Genomic DNA, 16,730 nt, shown 5'->3' on the forward strand with positions numbered 1-16,730 from the left:
TCTTTGGCTGTTGTTTTTAGTATTTCCAGTTTTTTTTTCAATTTGTGGTACTAATATTGTTGCAAATCGGGGGCCGTTTTAGGTTCAGGGACCCCAAGGGTGGCTGCCTGGATAAAACAGTTTTTTGGTTTCACTTAAAGTGATATAACATGTAAAATACAATTTTATTTAAAATATATTTGTATTTATATATTTTCTATTTTCATATATTTTATAAAAAAAAGACTGAATTATGGCACTCCCAGGCTTCCATAATAACATACTCTTACCATAATACACTGGAGCCTCCACAGACTCCGCCGCTATGCCGCAACTACAATAATGCTATAGAATACCGAAGAAATACTACGAAAATACTAATATGGAAATACCTTGAAAACACTTCTACAGAAATACTAGAAAAATCACTATAGTAATACTATAATACTAAAATACTCCTGCATTAATATTCTGACAGAAATACTACAAAAATACAACAATTATATTAAAAAAATACTAAAGAAATACTACAAAAATACTAGTATGGAAATACTTCAAAAAACTTCTAAATAAATAATACAAAAAGCACTACAGTGATACTATAATCCTAAAATACTCCTGCACAATATTATGACTGAAATACTACAAAAATACAACAACAATTATATTAAAAATACTAAAGAAATACTACAAAAATACGAGTATGGAAATACTTCAAAAATACTTCTACATAAACACTACAAAAAGCACTACCATAACATTATAATACAGAAATACCGCTAAATAAATATTATGAAATAAATATTACAGAAATTCAACTACAATAGTATTACAGAAATCTAAACAAATACTCCAAAGATAGTAGTATGAAAATACTTTAAAATACTTATACAGACATACTACAAAAAGCTATAATACAAAATACTCCTCTATAAATATTGTGATAGAAATACTACAATAATTAAAAAAATACTAAAGAAATACTACAAAGATACTAGTATAGAAATACTCAAATAATACTTCTACTTAAATACTGTAAAAAGCACTTCAGTAATACTATAATACAGAAATACTGCTACATAAGTATTATGAAAGAAACACTACAAAAATACAACTACAATAATATCTAAAAAGTACTAAACAGTACAAAGATACTAGTATGGAAATACTTCAAATATTTCTACAGATCTACGACAAAAAGCACTACAGTAATACTAGACTCCAGAAATACCGTTACATTAATAGTATAACAGACATACTACAAAAATACAACAACAATTATATTGAAAAATACTAAAGAAATACAAAAAAATACTAGTATGGAAATACTTCAAAAAAACGTCTAAATAAATACTACAAAAAGAGCACTATGGTAATACTATAATACAAAAATACTCATGCACAATATTATGACAGAAAAACTACAAAAATACAACAACAATTATATTAAAAAATACTAAAGAAATACTACAAAAATACTAGTATGGAAATACTTCAAAAAACTTCTAAATAAATAATACAAAAAGCACTACAGTAATACTATAATACTAAAATACTCCTGCATAAATATTCTGACAGAAATACTACAAAAATACAACAACAATTTTATTAAAAAATACTAAAGAAATACTACAAAAATACTAGTATGGAAATACTTCAAAAAACTTCTAAATAAATAATACAAAAAGCAGTACAGTAATACTATAATACTAAAATACTCATGCACAATATTATGACAGAAATACTACAAAAATACAACAACAACTATATTAAAAAATACTAAAGAAATACTACAAAAATACGAGTATGGAAATACTTCAAAAATACTTCTACATAAACACTACAAAAAGCACTACCATAACATTATAATACAGAAATACCGCTAAATAAATATTATGAAATAAATATTACAGAAATACAACTACAATAATATTACAAAATACTCAAGATATACTCCAAAGATAGTAGTATGAAAATACTTTAAAATACTTATACAGACATACTACAAAAAGCAGTATAGTAATACTATAATACAAAAATACTCTTCTATAAATGTTGTGATAGAAATACTACAATAATTAAAAAGAAAACTAAAGAAATACTACAAAGATACTAGTATAGAAATACTCCAATAATACTTCTACTTAAATGCTGTAAAAAGCACTTCAGTAATACTATAATACAGAAATACTGCTACATAAATATTATGAAAGAAACACTACAAAAATACAACTACAATAATATCTAAAAAGTACTAAACAATACAAAGATACTAGTATGGAAATACTTCAAATATTTACTACTACAAAAATCACTACAGTAATACTATAGAAATACTGCAACATAAATAGTATGAAAGAAATACTACAAAAATACAACCACAATTATATTGAAAATACTAAAGAAATACTACAAAAATACTAGTATGGAAATACTTCAAAAAAACTTCTAAATAAATACTACAAAAAAGCACCATAGTAATACTATAATACAAAAATACTCCTGCATAATATTATGACAGAAATACGACAAAAATACAACAACAATCACGTTTAAAAAATACTAAAGAAATACGCCAAAGACACTAGTATGGAAATACTTCAAAAATACTTCTACCGAAATGCTACAAAAAACAATATTATAAAAGAAGTACTACAAAAATAAAATTACAATAATATTAAAAAGTACTAAAGAAATACTACAAAGATACTAATATGGAAACACTTCAAATATTTCTACAGATCTACAAAAAGCACTACAGTAATACTATACTCCAGAAATACTGCTACATAAATAGTATGAAAGAAATACTACAAAAATACAACCACAATTATATTGAAAAATACTAAAGAAATACTACAAAAATACTAGTATGGAAATACTTCAAAAAAACTTCTAAATAAATACTATAAAAAAGCACCATAGTAATACTATAATACAAAAATACTCCTGCATAATATTATGACAGAAATACCACAAAAATACAACAACAATCACGTTTAAAAAATACTAAAGAAATACGCCAAAGACACTAGTATGGAAATACTTCAAAAATACTTCTACCGAAATGCTACAAAAAACAATATTATAAAAGAAGTACTACAAAAATAAAATTACAATAATATTAAAAAGTACTAAAGAAATACTACAAAGATACTAATATGGAAACACTTCAAATATTTCTACAGCTCTACAAAAAGCACTACAGTAATACTATACCCCAGAAATACTGCTACATAAATATTATGAAAGAAATACTACAAAAATACACACTCTCTCCCTCTCTCTCTCTCTCTCTCTCTCCCTTTCTTTCTTTGTCCTGTCCTCTCTCCTTTTCCCTCCCTCTTTCTCTTATTTCTTCATCTCTCTTTTTCTGTCTTTTTAACTTCTGTTGCTCTAACTTCCTTTTTTCCTTTTCTCTTCTTTCTCTTTCTCTCTTTCTACCCTTTATGCTTTCTTTTCTCTTTTCTCTCCTTCCGTCTTTCTATTTCTCTTTGGATTTATTTTTTCCTCTCCCTTTCTTTCCCCCCCTCTCATGACTTATTATCTTTTGTTTCTCTCTCTCTCTCTCTCTCTCTCTCGCTCTCTTTTCAACCCCCTTTCTCCCACTCTCTGTCTCTTTCACTCTCTGTGTCTCTTTTTCTCTTCCCCTGTTGCTCTTTCTCTCTCTCTCTCTATGTCGTTTTAACTTCTGTTCTCTTTCTCTCTTCCTACCCTTCCAGCTTTCTTTTCTCTTTTTTTTCTCCTTCTGTCTTTCTATTTCTCTTTGGATTTCTTTCTTCCTCTCCCTTTCTTTTCCCCCCTCTCTCACGACTTTTTATCTTTTGTATCTCTCTCTCTCTCTCACTCTTTTCCACCCCTTTTCTCCCACTCTCTGTCTCTTTCACTCTCTGTGTCTCTTTTTCTCTTCCTCCGTTGCTCTTTGTCTCTTTCTCTCTCTGTGCCTTTTTAAATTCTTTGGCTCTAACTTCCTTTTTTCCTTTTCTCTTTCTCTCTTCCTACCCTTCGCGCTTTCTTTTCTCTTTTCTCTCCTTCTGTCTTTCTATTTCTCTTTGGATTTCTTTCTTCCTCTCCCTTTCTTTTTCCCCACTCTCACAACTTTTTTATCTCTTGTTTCTCACACACTCTTTCTCTCTCTCTCTCTCTCTCTCTCTCTCTCTCTTTCTCTCTCTCTTTTCCACCCCTTTTCTCCCACTCTCTGTCCCTGTCTCTTTCACTCTCTGTCTCTTTTTCTCTTCATTTGTTGCTCTTTGTTTCTTTCTCTCTCTGTGTCTTTTTAACTTCTTTGGCTTGAACTTCCTTTTTTCCTTTTCTCTCTTTTCTCTTTCTCTCTTCCTACCTTCCACGCTTTCTTTTCTCTTTTCTTTCCTACTGTCTTTCTATTTCTCTTTGGATTTCTTTCTTCCTCTCCCTTTCTTTTCCCCCCCTCTCACCACTTTTTATTTTTTGTTTCTCACGCTCTCTCCCTCTCTCTTTTTCTTTCTTCGTCCCGCCCTCTCTCCTTTTCCCTCCCCCTTTCTCTTTTTCTTTTTGATCTACTCGTCCGGCCCCCGACAGAATGTTTGTTCTATGGTGTGGCCCCCGAGTTAAAATGAGTTTGACACCCCTGCTCTAGAAGTATCACAGTATTTCCGATGCTAGGACAACTTGACTGGGTAAAAAGGAAGTAGTGGAAACAACAGATGCTTCTCTCCTGATTTGGCGGCAGCTTGTTCTAATAAAAATAATAAAAGAATGTAATGGACTCATTAGACCGCAGATGGGCAAGCTAAAAAAGGCCTTTATTGATTTCTTTTCATGCTTTCGTCCATTAAAGTAAGAATACAAGTTACCTCGGGTGAACTTGCACTTAAGGTGTTGAAAAATCCATCCCATCCATCCATTATCTGCACCGCTTATCCACAGTAGGGTCGCGGGGGTGCTGGAGCACATCCCACCCTGAACTGGTTGCCGGCCAGTCCCAGGGCACACAGGGACAGACAATTCGCACCTAGGGACAATTTGGACAGGCCAATTCACCTGAAATGCATGTTTTGGGAATATGGGAGGGAACCCACACAAGCACGGGGAGAACATGCAAACTCCACACAGGAGGTTCGATCTCATGACCTCGGAACTGCATTTCAAGAAGTACACCTGATCGCCAAACCGGGCGCCACTCGCAAAACGACTGGAGCTGATAACTGTCTTTCTCTCTCTTTCTTTTCTTTTTCTCTCTCTCTTTTTCTCTCTTTTTTTCTTCTCCATCTTTCTTTCATTTTTCTCTGTCTTTTTCTCTGTCTTTTTTTCTATTTTCTCTCACCCTCTCTCTTTATTTATTTATTTATTTATTTTTCTCTTTCTTTCCCTCTCTTTTTCTCTCTCTCTTTTAGCACACTGTAAAGCGCTCTGGGAGGTCTTCATTGACTTGAAAAGCGCTATAGAAATGCAGACGATTTACCATAACTGTGCTGCACACGCGCTAACCACTGCTGCCAGTGCCAAAACACTTTATGAATAAAACCCACAGAACAAACTCTTGATGCCCATATCCGGGTGGCAGTAGTTCAGGAGATGGAGTTTTTCTTTTGGGACCGAGAGGTCGTGTGTTCAATTCTGGGCTTAAATGCCGAAGTATACTTGGGCAAGACACTGAACCCTTAATGCCCCCAATATGCATTGTTGACGCCGCTATCGGTGTGTGAGTGTGTGTGTGAATGGGTAAGTGTGAAACACATTGTAAAGTGCTTCGGGATGTCTTCAGTGACTTGAAAAGGGCTATATAAATGCAAGCTGTGCCGCACACGAGCCAACCACTGCACCGCCGTGCTGCTAGTGTTGAAACACTTTATGAATACAACCCACAGAACAAACTCTTGATGCCCATATACAGGCGGCGGTAGTTCAGGGGATGGAGTTCTTCTTTTGGGATTGAGAGGTCGTGTGTTCGATTCCGGGCTTAAATATCGAAGTGTACTTGCGCAAGACACTGAACCCTTAATGCGCCCAATGTGCATTGTTGACACCGCCATCGGTGTGTGAGTGTGTGTGTGAATGGGTAAGTGTGAAACACATTGTAAAGCACTTCAGAAAGTCTTCAGTGAAATGAAAAGGGCTATAGAAATGCAGACTGTGCCGCACACGCGCTAACCACTGCGAAGCCGTGATGCCACTGTTGAAACACTTTATGAATAAAACCCACAGAACAAACTCTTGATGCCCATATCTGGGTGGCAGTAGTTCAGGAGATGGAGTTCTTCTTTTGGGATTGAGAGGTTGTGTGTTCAATTCCGGGTTTAAATGCCGAAGTGTACTCGGGCAAGACACAGAAGCGGGGCCAATTGGGCGCCATGGCAACCGTGACAATATATAATCAAATAAAGTATGTAGTATATAGTTCATGTCAGTATAGCAGCCCAAAAGATCATAGATAGGTACAGTTCATTATAGCACAAAGTAGGTGCTAACAGCAAGATAACGACTTCATTTTAAACGCTGTCCCCTGTCCACTGCCTGGGATGGGCTCCAGCACCCCCGCGACCCTACTGAGGATAAGCGGTGCAGATAATGAATGGATAGATGTGTACATATTGAACCACAATGTTATTGACACTGTCAACATCCTGCACCAATGTTGTTTTTTGTGACTCTCTATTGTCCTCCTACCCTTTATGAGTGTTCCTTCCCCTTGGTTCCTTGCTAGTTCCTTCTAAAATGATCTTCCAATTGAACAATCTGTCTAATTTTCTGCAGTTGAGAGTCGCCATTCTGTTGAAAGGAACGTGAAAATGCCATTTCACGAATATTTGTGTCATTTCGGAATCGTGTTTCACGTCAGAGTGGTTTTTGCGTGCGAGTGGAAGATGTATTCTCGGACGGTGAGGAAATTCCAGTCGTATGGTGGGTGGATGGTGTACTTCTTTGGTGTCATCGAGCACTGTGAAGTATTTCCATACTAGTATCTTAGTATTGTTTAGTACTTTTTTAATATTATTGTATGTAATCGTAGTTGTATTTTTTTGTAGTATTTCTATCATAATATTTATGTAGCAGTATTTCTGGAGTATAGTATTACTGTAGTGTTTTTTTTGTCGTAGATCTGTAGAAATATTTGAAGTATTTCCATACTAGTATCTTAGTATTGTTTAGTACTTTTTAGATATTATTGTATGTAATCGTAGTTGTATTTTTTGTAGTATTTCTATCATAATATATATGTAGCAGTATTTCTCGAGTATAGTATTACTGTAGTGTTTTTTTTTTGTCGTAGATCTGTAGAAATATTTGAAGTATTTCCATACTAGTATCTTAGTATTGTTTAGTACTTTTTTGATATTATTGTATGTAATCGTAGTTGTATTTTTTGTAGTATTTCTATCATAATATATATGTAGCAGTATTTCTCGAGTATAGTATTACTGTAGTGTTTTTTTTTTGTCGTAGATCTGTAGAAATATTTGAAGTATTTCCATACTAGTATCTTAGTATTGTTTAGTACTTTTTTGATATTATTGTATGTAATCGTAGTTGTATTTTTTGTAGTATTTCTATCATGATATTTATGTAGCAGTATTTCTGGAGTATAGTATTACTGTAGTGTTTTTTGACGTAGATCTGTAGAAATATTTGAAGTATTTCCATACTAGTATCTTAGTATTATTTAGTACTTTTTTGATATTATTGTATGTAATCGTAGTTGTATTTTTTGTAGTATTTCTATCATAATATTTATGTAGCAGTATTTCTGGAGTATAGTATTACTGTAGTGTTTTTTTTGTCGTAGATCTGTAGAAATATTTGAAGTATTTCCATACTAGTATCTTAGTATTGTTTAGTACTTTTTAGATATTATTGTATGTAATCGTAGTTGTATTTTTTGTAGTATTTCATAATATTTATGTAGCAGTATTTCTGGAGTATACTATTACTGTAGTGTTTTTTTTGTCGTAGATCTGTAGAAATATTTGAAGTATTTCCATACTAGTATCTTAGTATTGTTTAGTACTTTTTAGATATTATTGTATGTAATCGTAGTTGTATTTTTTGTAGTATTTCTGTCATAATATTTATGTAGCAGTATTTCTGGAGTATAGTATTACTGTAGTGTTTTTTGACGTAGATCTGTAGAAATATTTGAAGTATTTCCATACTAGTATTTTAGTATTGTTTAGTACTTTTTAGATATTATTGTATGTAATCGTAGTTGTATTTTTTGTAGTATTTCTATCATAATATTTATGTAGCAGTATTTCTGGAGTATAGTATTACTGTAGTGCTTTTTGTAGTAGATCTGTAGAAATCTTTGAAGTGTTTCCATACTAGTATCTCTGTAGTATTTCTTTAGTACTTTTTAAATATTATTGTAGTTTTATTTTTGTAGTACTTCTTTCATAATATTGCTTTTTGTAGCATTTCGGTAGAAGTATTTTTGAAGTACTAGTATCTTTGGCGTATTTCTTTAGTATTTTTTAAACGTTATTGTTGTGTATTTTTGTCGTATTTCTGTCATAATATTATGTAATGAGTATTTTTCTATTATAGTATTACTATAGTGCTTTTTTGTAGTATTTATTTAGAAGTTTTTTTGAAGTATTTCCATACTAGTATTTTTGTGGTATTTCTTTAGTATTTTTCAATATAATTGTTGTTATATTTTTTTAGTATTTCTGTCATAATATTTATGTAGCAGTATTTCTGGAGTATAGTATTACTGTAGTGTTTTTTTGTCGTAGATCTGTAGAAATATTTGAAGTATTTCCATACTAGTATCTTAGTATTGTTTAGTACTTTTTAGATATTATTGTATGTAATCGTAGTTGTATTTTTTGTAGTATTTCTATCATAATATTTATGTAGCAGTATTTCTCGAGTATAGTATTACTGTAGTGTTTTTTTGGTCATAGATCTGTAGAAATATTTGAAGTATTTCCATACTAGTATCTTAGTATTGTTTAGTACTTTTTAGATATTATTGTATGTAATCGTAGTTGTATTTTTTGTAGTATTTCTATCATAATATTTATGTAGCAGTATTTCTCGAGTATAGTATTACTGTAGTGTTTTTTTGTCGTAGATCTGTAGAAATATTTGAAGTATTTCCATACTAATATCTTTGTAATATTTCTTTAGTACTTTTTAAATATTATTGTAGTTTTATTTTTGTAGTACTTCTTTCATAATAATGCTTTTCGTAGCATTTCGGTAGAAGTATTTTTGTATCTTTGGCGTATTTCTCTAGTATTTTTTTAAACGTTATTGTTGTTGTATTTTTGTGGTATTTCTGTCATAATGTTATGCAGGAGTATTTTTGTATTATAGTATTACTATAGTGATTTTTTGTATTATTTATTTAGAAGTTTTTTTGAAGTATTTCCATACTAGTATTTTTGTGGTATTTCTTTAGTATTTTTCAATATAATTGTTGTTGTATTTTTGTAGTATTTCTGTCATACTATTAATTTAACAGTATTTCTGGAGTCTAGTATTACTGTAGTGCTTTTTGTAGTAGATCTGTAGAAATATTTGAAGTATTTCCATACTAGTATCTTTGTATTGTTTAGTACTTTTTAGATATTATTGTAGTTGTATTTTTGTAGTGTTTCTTTCATAATATTTATGCAGCAGTATTTCTGTCTTAAAATAATATATAAGTGCTTTTTACAGTATTTATGTAGAAGTATTATTGGAGTATTTCTATAATAGTTTCTTTGTCGTATTTCGTTTGTATTTTTGTAGTATTTCTGACGCAATAGTTATAGAGGAGTATTTTTGTATTAAAGAATTACTCTGGTGCTTTCTGTAGTATGTCGGTATTTTAAAGGTTTTTCCATACTACTATCTTTGGAGTATATTTTAGTATTTCTTTAATGCTATTGTGGTTGTTTTTTGTAGTTTGTAGTTTTTGTGTTTTTTTTCATAATATTTAGTTAGCGGTATTTCTGTATTATAGTATTACTGTAGTGCTTTTTGTCGTATTTCTGTAGAAGTATTTTTGAAGTATTTCCATTCTAGTATTTTTGTAGTACTTCTTTCGTATTTTTGTGTTATAGAATTACTCTGGTGCTTTTTGTAGTACGTCGGCATTTTTAAAGTATTTCCATACTACTATCTTTGGAGTATATTTTTAGTATTTTTTTAATGATATTGTAGTTGTTTTTTGTAGTTTTTAGTTTTTGTTTTTATTTCACAATATTTAGTTAGCGGTATTTCTGTATTATAGTATTACTGTAGTGCTTTTCGTAGTATTTCTGTAGAAGTATTTTTGAAGTATTTCCATTCTAGTATTATTGTAGTATTTCTTTAGTATTTTTTTAATATATTTGGTGTTGTATTTTTGTATTATAGTGTTACTATAGTGAATTTTCTAGTATTTCTGTAGAAGTGTTTTCGTAGTATTTCTTGGGTATTTTATAATATTATTGTAGTTGGTCTCTTCTTTTGCTCAACTAATGTCACTTGCGGCATAGCGGCGGAGTCTGTGGAGGCTCCGGTGTATTACGGTAAGAGTATGTTATTATGGAAGCCCGGGAGTGCCATAATTCAATTAAAAAATATTAAATTTACAAAAACAGCCTTTAAACAAAAAGTCGGACTGTTTTTAAAATAAAAAAACGTTTAGCAAAATATTTTAAATAAAATGTTATCATAATTGTATTTTACATGTTTTATCACTTATATAAAAAACTGTTTTAACCAGCCTGAACTCTGGGTGCTCAGCAACCCTTGGGGCCCCTGAACCTAAAATGGCCCCCGATCTGCAACGATATTTGTACCAGAAATTGAAGAAAAAACTCGAAATGCGCAGATACTGCATTTTCTTTGGTGTCATCGAGCAGTGTGGGGTGCGCCCCAGCTCGCCTTTCAGCGGTAATAGCCACTCGGGTGCTTCCTGCGGGCTGTTTTTAGCTGGTAATGATGTCACGCCACCGCACAGGAAATGTTTAGTTCATGACTTTTTTTCTCCAGGAATGGGCAAATGATGTCGAGTGCAGCGTTCCCTCTAAGCTGCGCGCGTGCGCAATTGTTCTCGGCGCACAAGAAAATCTAGCTGGCGCACAAAAATCAGGGCTCGAAATTGCTAATTAAGAAGCGAATTGAGTCAAAGTGAAAGTGCATGAAGGTAAAAATACACGGGTTCCCCTGACACTGTTTTCTAAATGCGGTATTTTGAAGTCAAGGTCGAAGTAGAACGAAGTTGAGTAAAGTCAGTAGAATTTTTCGAGAACCGGCTTCTTCGGCTCGGCTCACTAAAAGGAACCGGCTCTTTCGGGTCTTAAACGGCTCTTCGGGTTGTTTTTGCTTCTTTAATCCCTACACGACCAAATATTATGTAAAATTATGCACAAAATGACTTAAAGGAAGGGGGGGGGGATAGAACAAAAAGAAAAGAATACCAAAATGAAAAAGTAGTGAAGAGCTGAGAAAAAAAGAAACAAAAGGAAGAGGAAAAAAAGAAGGAAAAATGTAGAAAAAAAGCCAGAAAAAAAGAAAAGAAAGAAACGTAGGAAAAAAGTAAATAGAGAACAAAAAGAAAAAAGTAAGAGCTCGGAAAAAATAAACACAATGAGATTTTTTTAAAGGAATTTAAAAAAAATAGAAAAAAAACAGGAAAAAAAAAAAGAAAAGTTTGTGTTGCTTTCAAATAATTTCCAACTCAATCAAGTGAATCTTGTTGCCAACATTTTACTTCCACTCAAAAATGTGATTAAATACAGTTTTGTATCTTACAACCGACTCAATAAGCCCCCCAAAAATGTTAATATTATGCGACAAAATATGTCAGGAAATAAAAAGAAATGGATATCTTGTGTTTAATAAGAATTCTTTAGCAATTTACTGGTAAAACAAGGTCTTTCTGCCCTGCGATTGGCTGGCAACCAGTCCAGGGTGTCCCCTGCCCACTGCCCGATGATTGCTGGGATGGGCTCCAGCATCCCCGCGACCCTACTGAGGATAAGCGATGCAGCTGATGAGATGAGATGAGACAAGGTCTTTCAGTGTGACACCTTGACTGGAAACTGTAGTTAAAATTCGGTCCTTCCTATACGGAACTGAACTCTTAACACTATCAGTATTGCTTCGACAATCTGCTTGTATGATATGAAAATATTGAATATTTGCACAGTACTTATGACTAAAACTGCGGTGTTGGGTTTGTTTCGCAGCAGGAGAAGCCCAAACTGATCGATCCCCTGGACTACGAGGCCGTGGTCTCGGAATTGGGAGCCGAACTCAAGCGAGACCCTCTTAGGGAGCTGCTGCTCTTTCCTGACAATGATTTCGCAGTAAGTGTACTTAATGCAGTTGGGAGAGAAACATCTCCACTTAATATGAGGGAATATGAGAGGGAACACCCTTGTAGTCTTCACGGAAAACATTATCTTGAAAGGAAATGAGGCAATAACTACAAAAAATACAAAAGTTGACTCCAGCCCCTTTTTATCAAAATCAATCTATCTAGACATCAATCTAGCTAGACATCTATCTATCTATCTATCTATTTATCTATCTATGTATCTAGACATCTATCTATCTATCTATCTATCTATCTATCTACCGTATCTGAACATCTATTTATCTATCTATCAATCTATCTAGACATCTATTTATACATCTATCAATCTATCTAGATATCTATCCATCTATCTAGACATCTATCTATCTATCTATCTATCTATCTATCTATCTATCTATCTATCTATTTATCTAGACTTCTATCTATCTATCTATCTACCGTATCTGGACATCTATTTATCTATCTATCTAGACATCTATCTATCTATCTAGACATATATCTACACATCTATCTAGACCCCTATCTATCTATCTATCTATCTATCTATCTATCTATCTATCTATCTATCTATCTATCTATCTATCTATCTATCTATCTATCTATCTATCTATCTATCTATCTATCTATCTATCTATCTATCTATCTATCTATCTATCTACCGTATCTGGACATCTATTTATCTATCTATCAATCTATCTAGACATCTATCTAGACCCATATCTATCTATCTAGAAATCTATCTAGACCCCTATCTAGACATCTAGACATCTATCTAGACATCTATCTAGACATCTAGACATCTATCTATCTATCTATCTATCTATTTAGACATCTATCTATCTAGACATCTATCTATTTAGACATCTATCTATCTAGACATCTATCTATCTAGACATCTAGACATCTATCTAGCTAGACATCTATCTATCTATCTATCTATCTATCTATCTATCTATCTATCTATCTATCTATCTATCTATCTATCTATCTATTTAGACATCTATCTATCTAGACATCTATCTATCTAGACATCTATCTATCTAGACATCTATCTAGACATCTATCTATCTAGACATCTATCTAGACCCCTATCTATCCATCTAAACATCTATCTATCTACAAAAATTACAAAAGTTGACTCCAGCCCCTTTTTATCCTCCAAAAACGTGCAATTAGAACCATACACTGGGTAGGATATCGAGATCATACTCATATTTTATTCCTGCAGTCCAAATTATTAAAATTAGATGATTTAGTCAAATTTTTCCCTTCACAACTGCTATTTAAGGTCAACATAAATAAAATGCCGGAAAACATCCAAAAATGATTTATCGGAAAGAGGGAAATTATAATTTAAGGGGCTGTAGTGAATTCAAAATCCCAAAGGTGAGAACCACCAGGAAAAGTATGTGTGTGTCTGTGTGCGGAGTCAAACTTTGGAAGAATTTACAAGACGAAATCAAACAATGTCCAACTATTCTCGTGTTCAAATTTAAATACAAAAAAACATGACTGGCGGAATACTGAGAGAAATCAATCTATCTAGACATCAATCTAGCTAGACATCTATCTATTTATCTAGTCAGCTATCTCTCTATATATCTAGACATCTATCTAGCTATCTATCTACCGTATCTGGACATCTATTTATCTATCTATCGATCTATCTAGATATCTATCGATCTATCTAGATATCTATCTATCTGTCTAGACATCCATCTATCTATCTAGACATATATCTACACATCTATCTAGACCCCTATCTACCTAGAAATCTATCTAGACATCTATCTATCTAGACATCTATCTAGACATCTATCTATCTAGACATCTATCTATTTAGACATCTATTTATCTATCTATCGATCTATCTAGATATCTATCTATCTAGATATCTATCTATCTAGACATATATCTATCTAGACATAAATCTACACATCTATCTAGACCCCTATCTATCTAGACATCTATATCTATCTATCTAGACATCTATCTATCTAGCTAGACATCTATCTATCTAGTTAGACATCTATCTATCTAGCTAGACATCTATCTATCTATCTATCTATCTATCTATCTAGACATCTATCTAGACATCTATCTAGACATCGATCTATCTAGATATCTATCTATCTAGATATCTATCTATCTAGACATCTATCTATCTAGACATATATCTACACATCTATCTAGACCCCTATCTATCTAGAAATCTATCTAGACATCTATATCTATCTATCTAGACATCTATCTATCTAGCTAGACATCTATCTATCTGTCTATCTATCTTCTGTTTTTATTTTGATGTTCGAATAAAGTTTTCATCCATTCATTCATCAACGGATCGGTCATTGTGTTCGGAGAGAGCACACAGCAAGTAGAGTGATACGTTCACCTACAAATTGAATGCGTTTTGGTAGTAGCTTTGAAACCTGAAACATTTGTAAGTAGAGACGCATTTTGAATGTAAATGCGCTAATCCGTTCCAAACATGGCAAAAGTACCGTAAATTCCGGACTATAAGCCGCCACTTTTTCCCAAATGTTCAGCCCTGCGGCTAATTTAGTGACGCGGCCAATTTATGTAATTTTTCTAACGGCCACCAGCGGCGCTAGAGTATCAAAGGTAAGATTAAGACCAGTAGAATATGTGCGCCAAGAAAGACTGCGACCTCTAAGTTTATGCATACATTGTCTGTAACGTAATGATACGTTCCGGTAATGAGGAAGACGCCCTTGATGGCGATAGTTATGAGGAGGAAGTTGAGGACGATCTACCGTGGATTTCACAATTACGGGATGCTTTCTTTTGACAGACACTCTCTCGGTGTACCGTCTTTCTTCATAAATATGTGTAACCATGTATAATATGTATTTGGAACTGTATATTTTTGTAATATATTTATTTTAGAGATTTATTCTGTTATGTGTTCTACGAACAGATGAAAAAGAAGGGGCGGAGAAAACGCGGGCTGATGGGAAGTGGGGTAAAGCGCAATTACCGGTAGATCTGTCTGTTGTCGCAGCGGACAATAGTGGATATATATTTTTCCTACCCTTAACTTTGGAAATATACATTATGTTTCCTTGGATTACTTTCAACGGGACCTGGACTTTACAAGTCTGCATCATACGTTAATTACGCGTATCATTTTCCATTCATGTTGCTGACTGTGGTTCTAGAATTGTGTACTGTCTATGTGGTTACAATCTTGGAACCTACAGCCTGGTCTGGGATTAACTTGCGATTGTGTCACATGCTTTAATGCGGGCGCACGCGGCTTGTACATAGGTGCGACCTGTGTAAAGACAAATTTGGCAAATCACCTAAGAAGTGGTGGGTGCGGCTTATATAGTCCTGATTTTACGGTACTTTTAATTAAAAAAATCACATCGTTGATGCAAGTCCTTTTCTCCTTATAAATAAAACTGAGTAAAATGAACGCAATTGGGTCCTGTCTCCGTTCCTGACACACGTAATGTAAAAAACAAAAAAAAAACAAAACAAAGAATAAAGAAAATTATAAAAAGATCAGTTTACCTTTTAATTAATCACCCTTCTGCCGTGCCGCCAGTTTGTGTGCTATGAACCTAAAATATCACTATATACCGTATTTTCCGCACTATAAGGCGCACCGGGTTATTGGGCGCACCCCGAAAAAATAGTTTTTGGTCCTATTTTTGACATACATAAGACGCACCGGATTATAAGGCGCTACAATGGGAACGTCGACAAAACAGTCAGATGGTTCAGTCCAACTTCTTACCCCCTTAACATTCCCAAAGCTTACAAAGACTCAAATACGTGTCTCAGACATGTACGGAAGCAGTCTCTGTACGATGTTACTCAAATGCATCGTTCCATCATTCGAAAGGTTAAAGTCTTGGGATTCAAGAAATGCCAACCATTCCTTAGTTTCTATTTTCTTTTTCGCTCGCAACTTTATTGTGCATATGACAATAAACACTTGGAATTGAGTTGAATTTAAAAATAGACACTCCATTCCATCCATTATCTGCCCCGCTTATCACAAAAACATCGAGTTCAGTCTGAAACAAGATATATAGCCGGAGTAGCTCACCGAAGTCGTTGTGTTCATAATAATGTGCAGCCGTGGTCCTCTTACATCCGTGAGTTTAGTAAATCCAGGAGAATAAAATATTTACAAATACATTATAGTAAAAAATGTTTTCTGTATGCCGTCAGCCACGTGCTGTACGCATTCATCTTTTTCGGCCAATGGCAGGCTTTGTTTTGCCGTTTAAGCCAATGCCAGCCTGTAAATGATAAAAAGGATCCACCCCCTTTACCTCCGAATAACTTAAGCCAATAGTGATCGATTTAACTGATGATTGACACATCTTTTTTGGCCAATTGCAGGCTTTGTTTTGCCGTTTAAGCCAATGCCAGCCTGTAAATGATAAAAAGGATCCGCCCCCTTGACCTCCGAATAACTTTAGCCAATAGTGATCGATTC

General features: G+C 33.3%; 1 protein-coding gene across 1 annotated transcript in view; it reads left to right on the forward strand.

Moving 5' to 3' along the window:
• The window catches only part of dock10 (dedicator of cytokinesis 10), a 163,097-nt gene that overhangs the window by 10,275 nt on the left and 136,092 nt on the right, over positions 1 to 16,730 (forward strand). The window contains exon 2 of the mRNA XM_088345771.1: positions 12,123 to 12,242. Coding sequence (XP_088201897.1) covers positions 12,123 to 12,242 — 120 coding nt within the window. The remainder of the gene's footprint in view (positions 1 to 12,122; positions 12,243 to 16,730) is intronic.

This window comes from Urocampus carinirostris, chromosome 10 (assembly GCF_059441175.1).
Source record: "Urocampus carinirostris isolate Australia breed hairy pipefish chromosome 10, RoL_Ucar_1.0, whole genome shotgun sequence".
NCBI lineage: Eukaryota > Metazoa > Chordata > Actinopteri > Syngnathiformes > Syngnathidae > Urocampus > Urocampus carinirostris.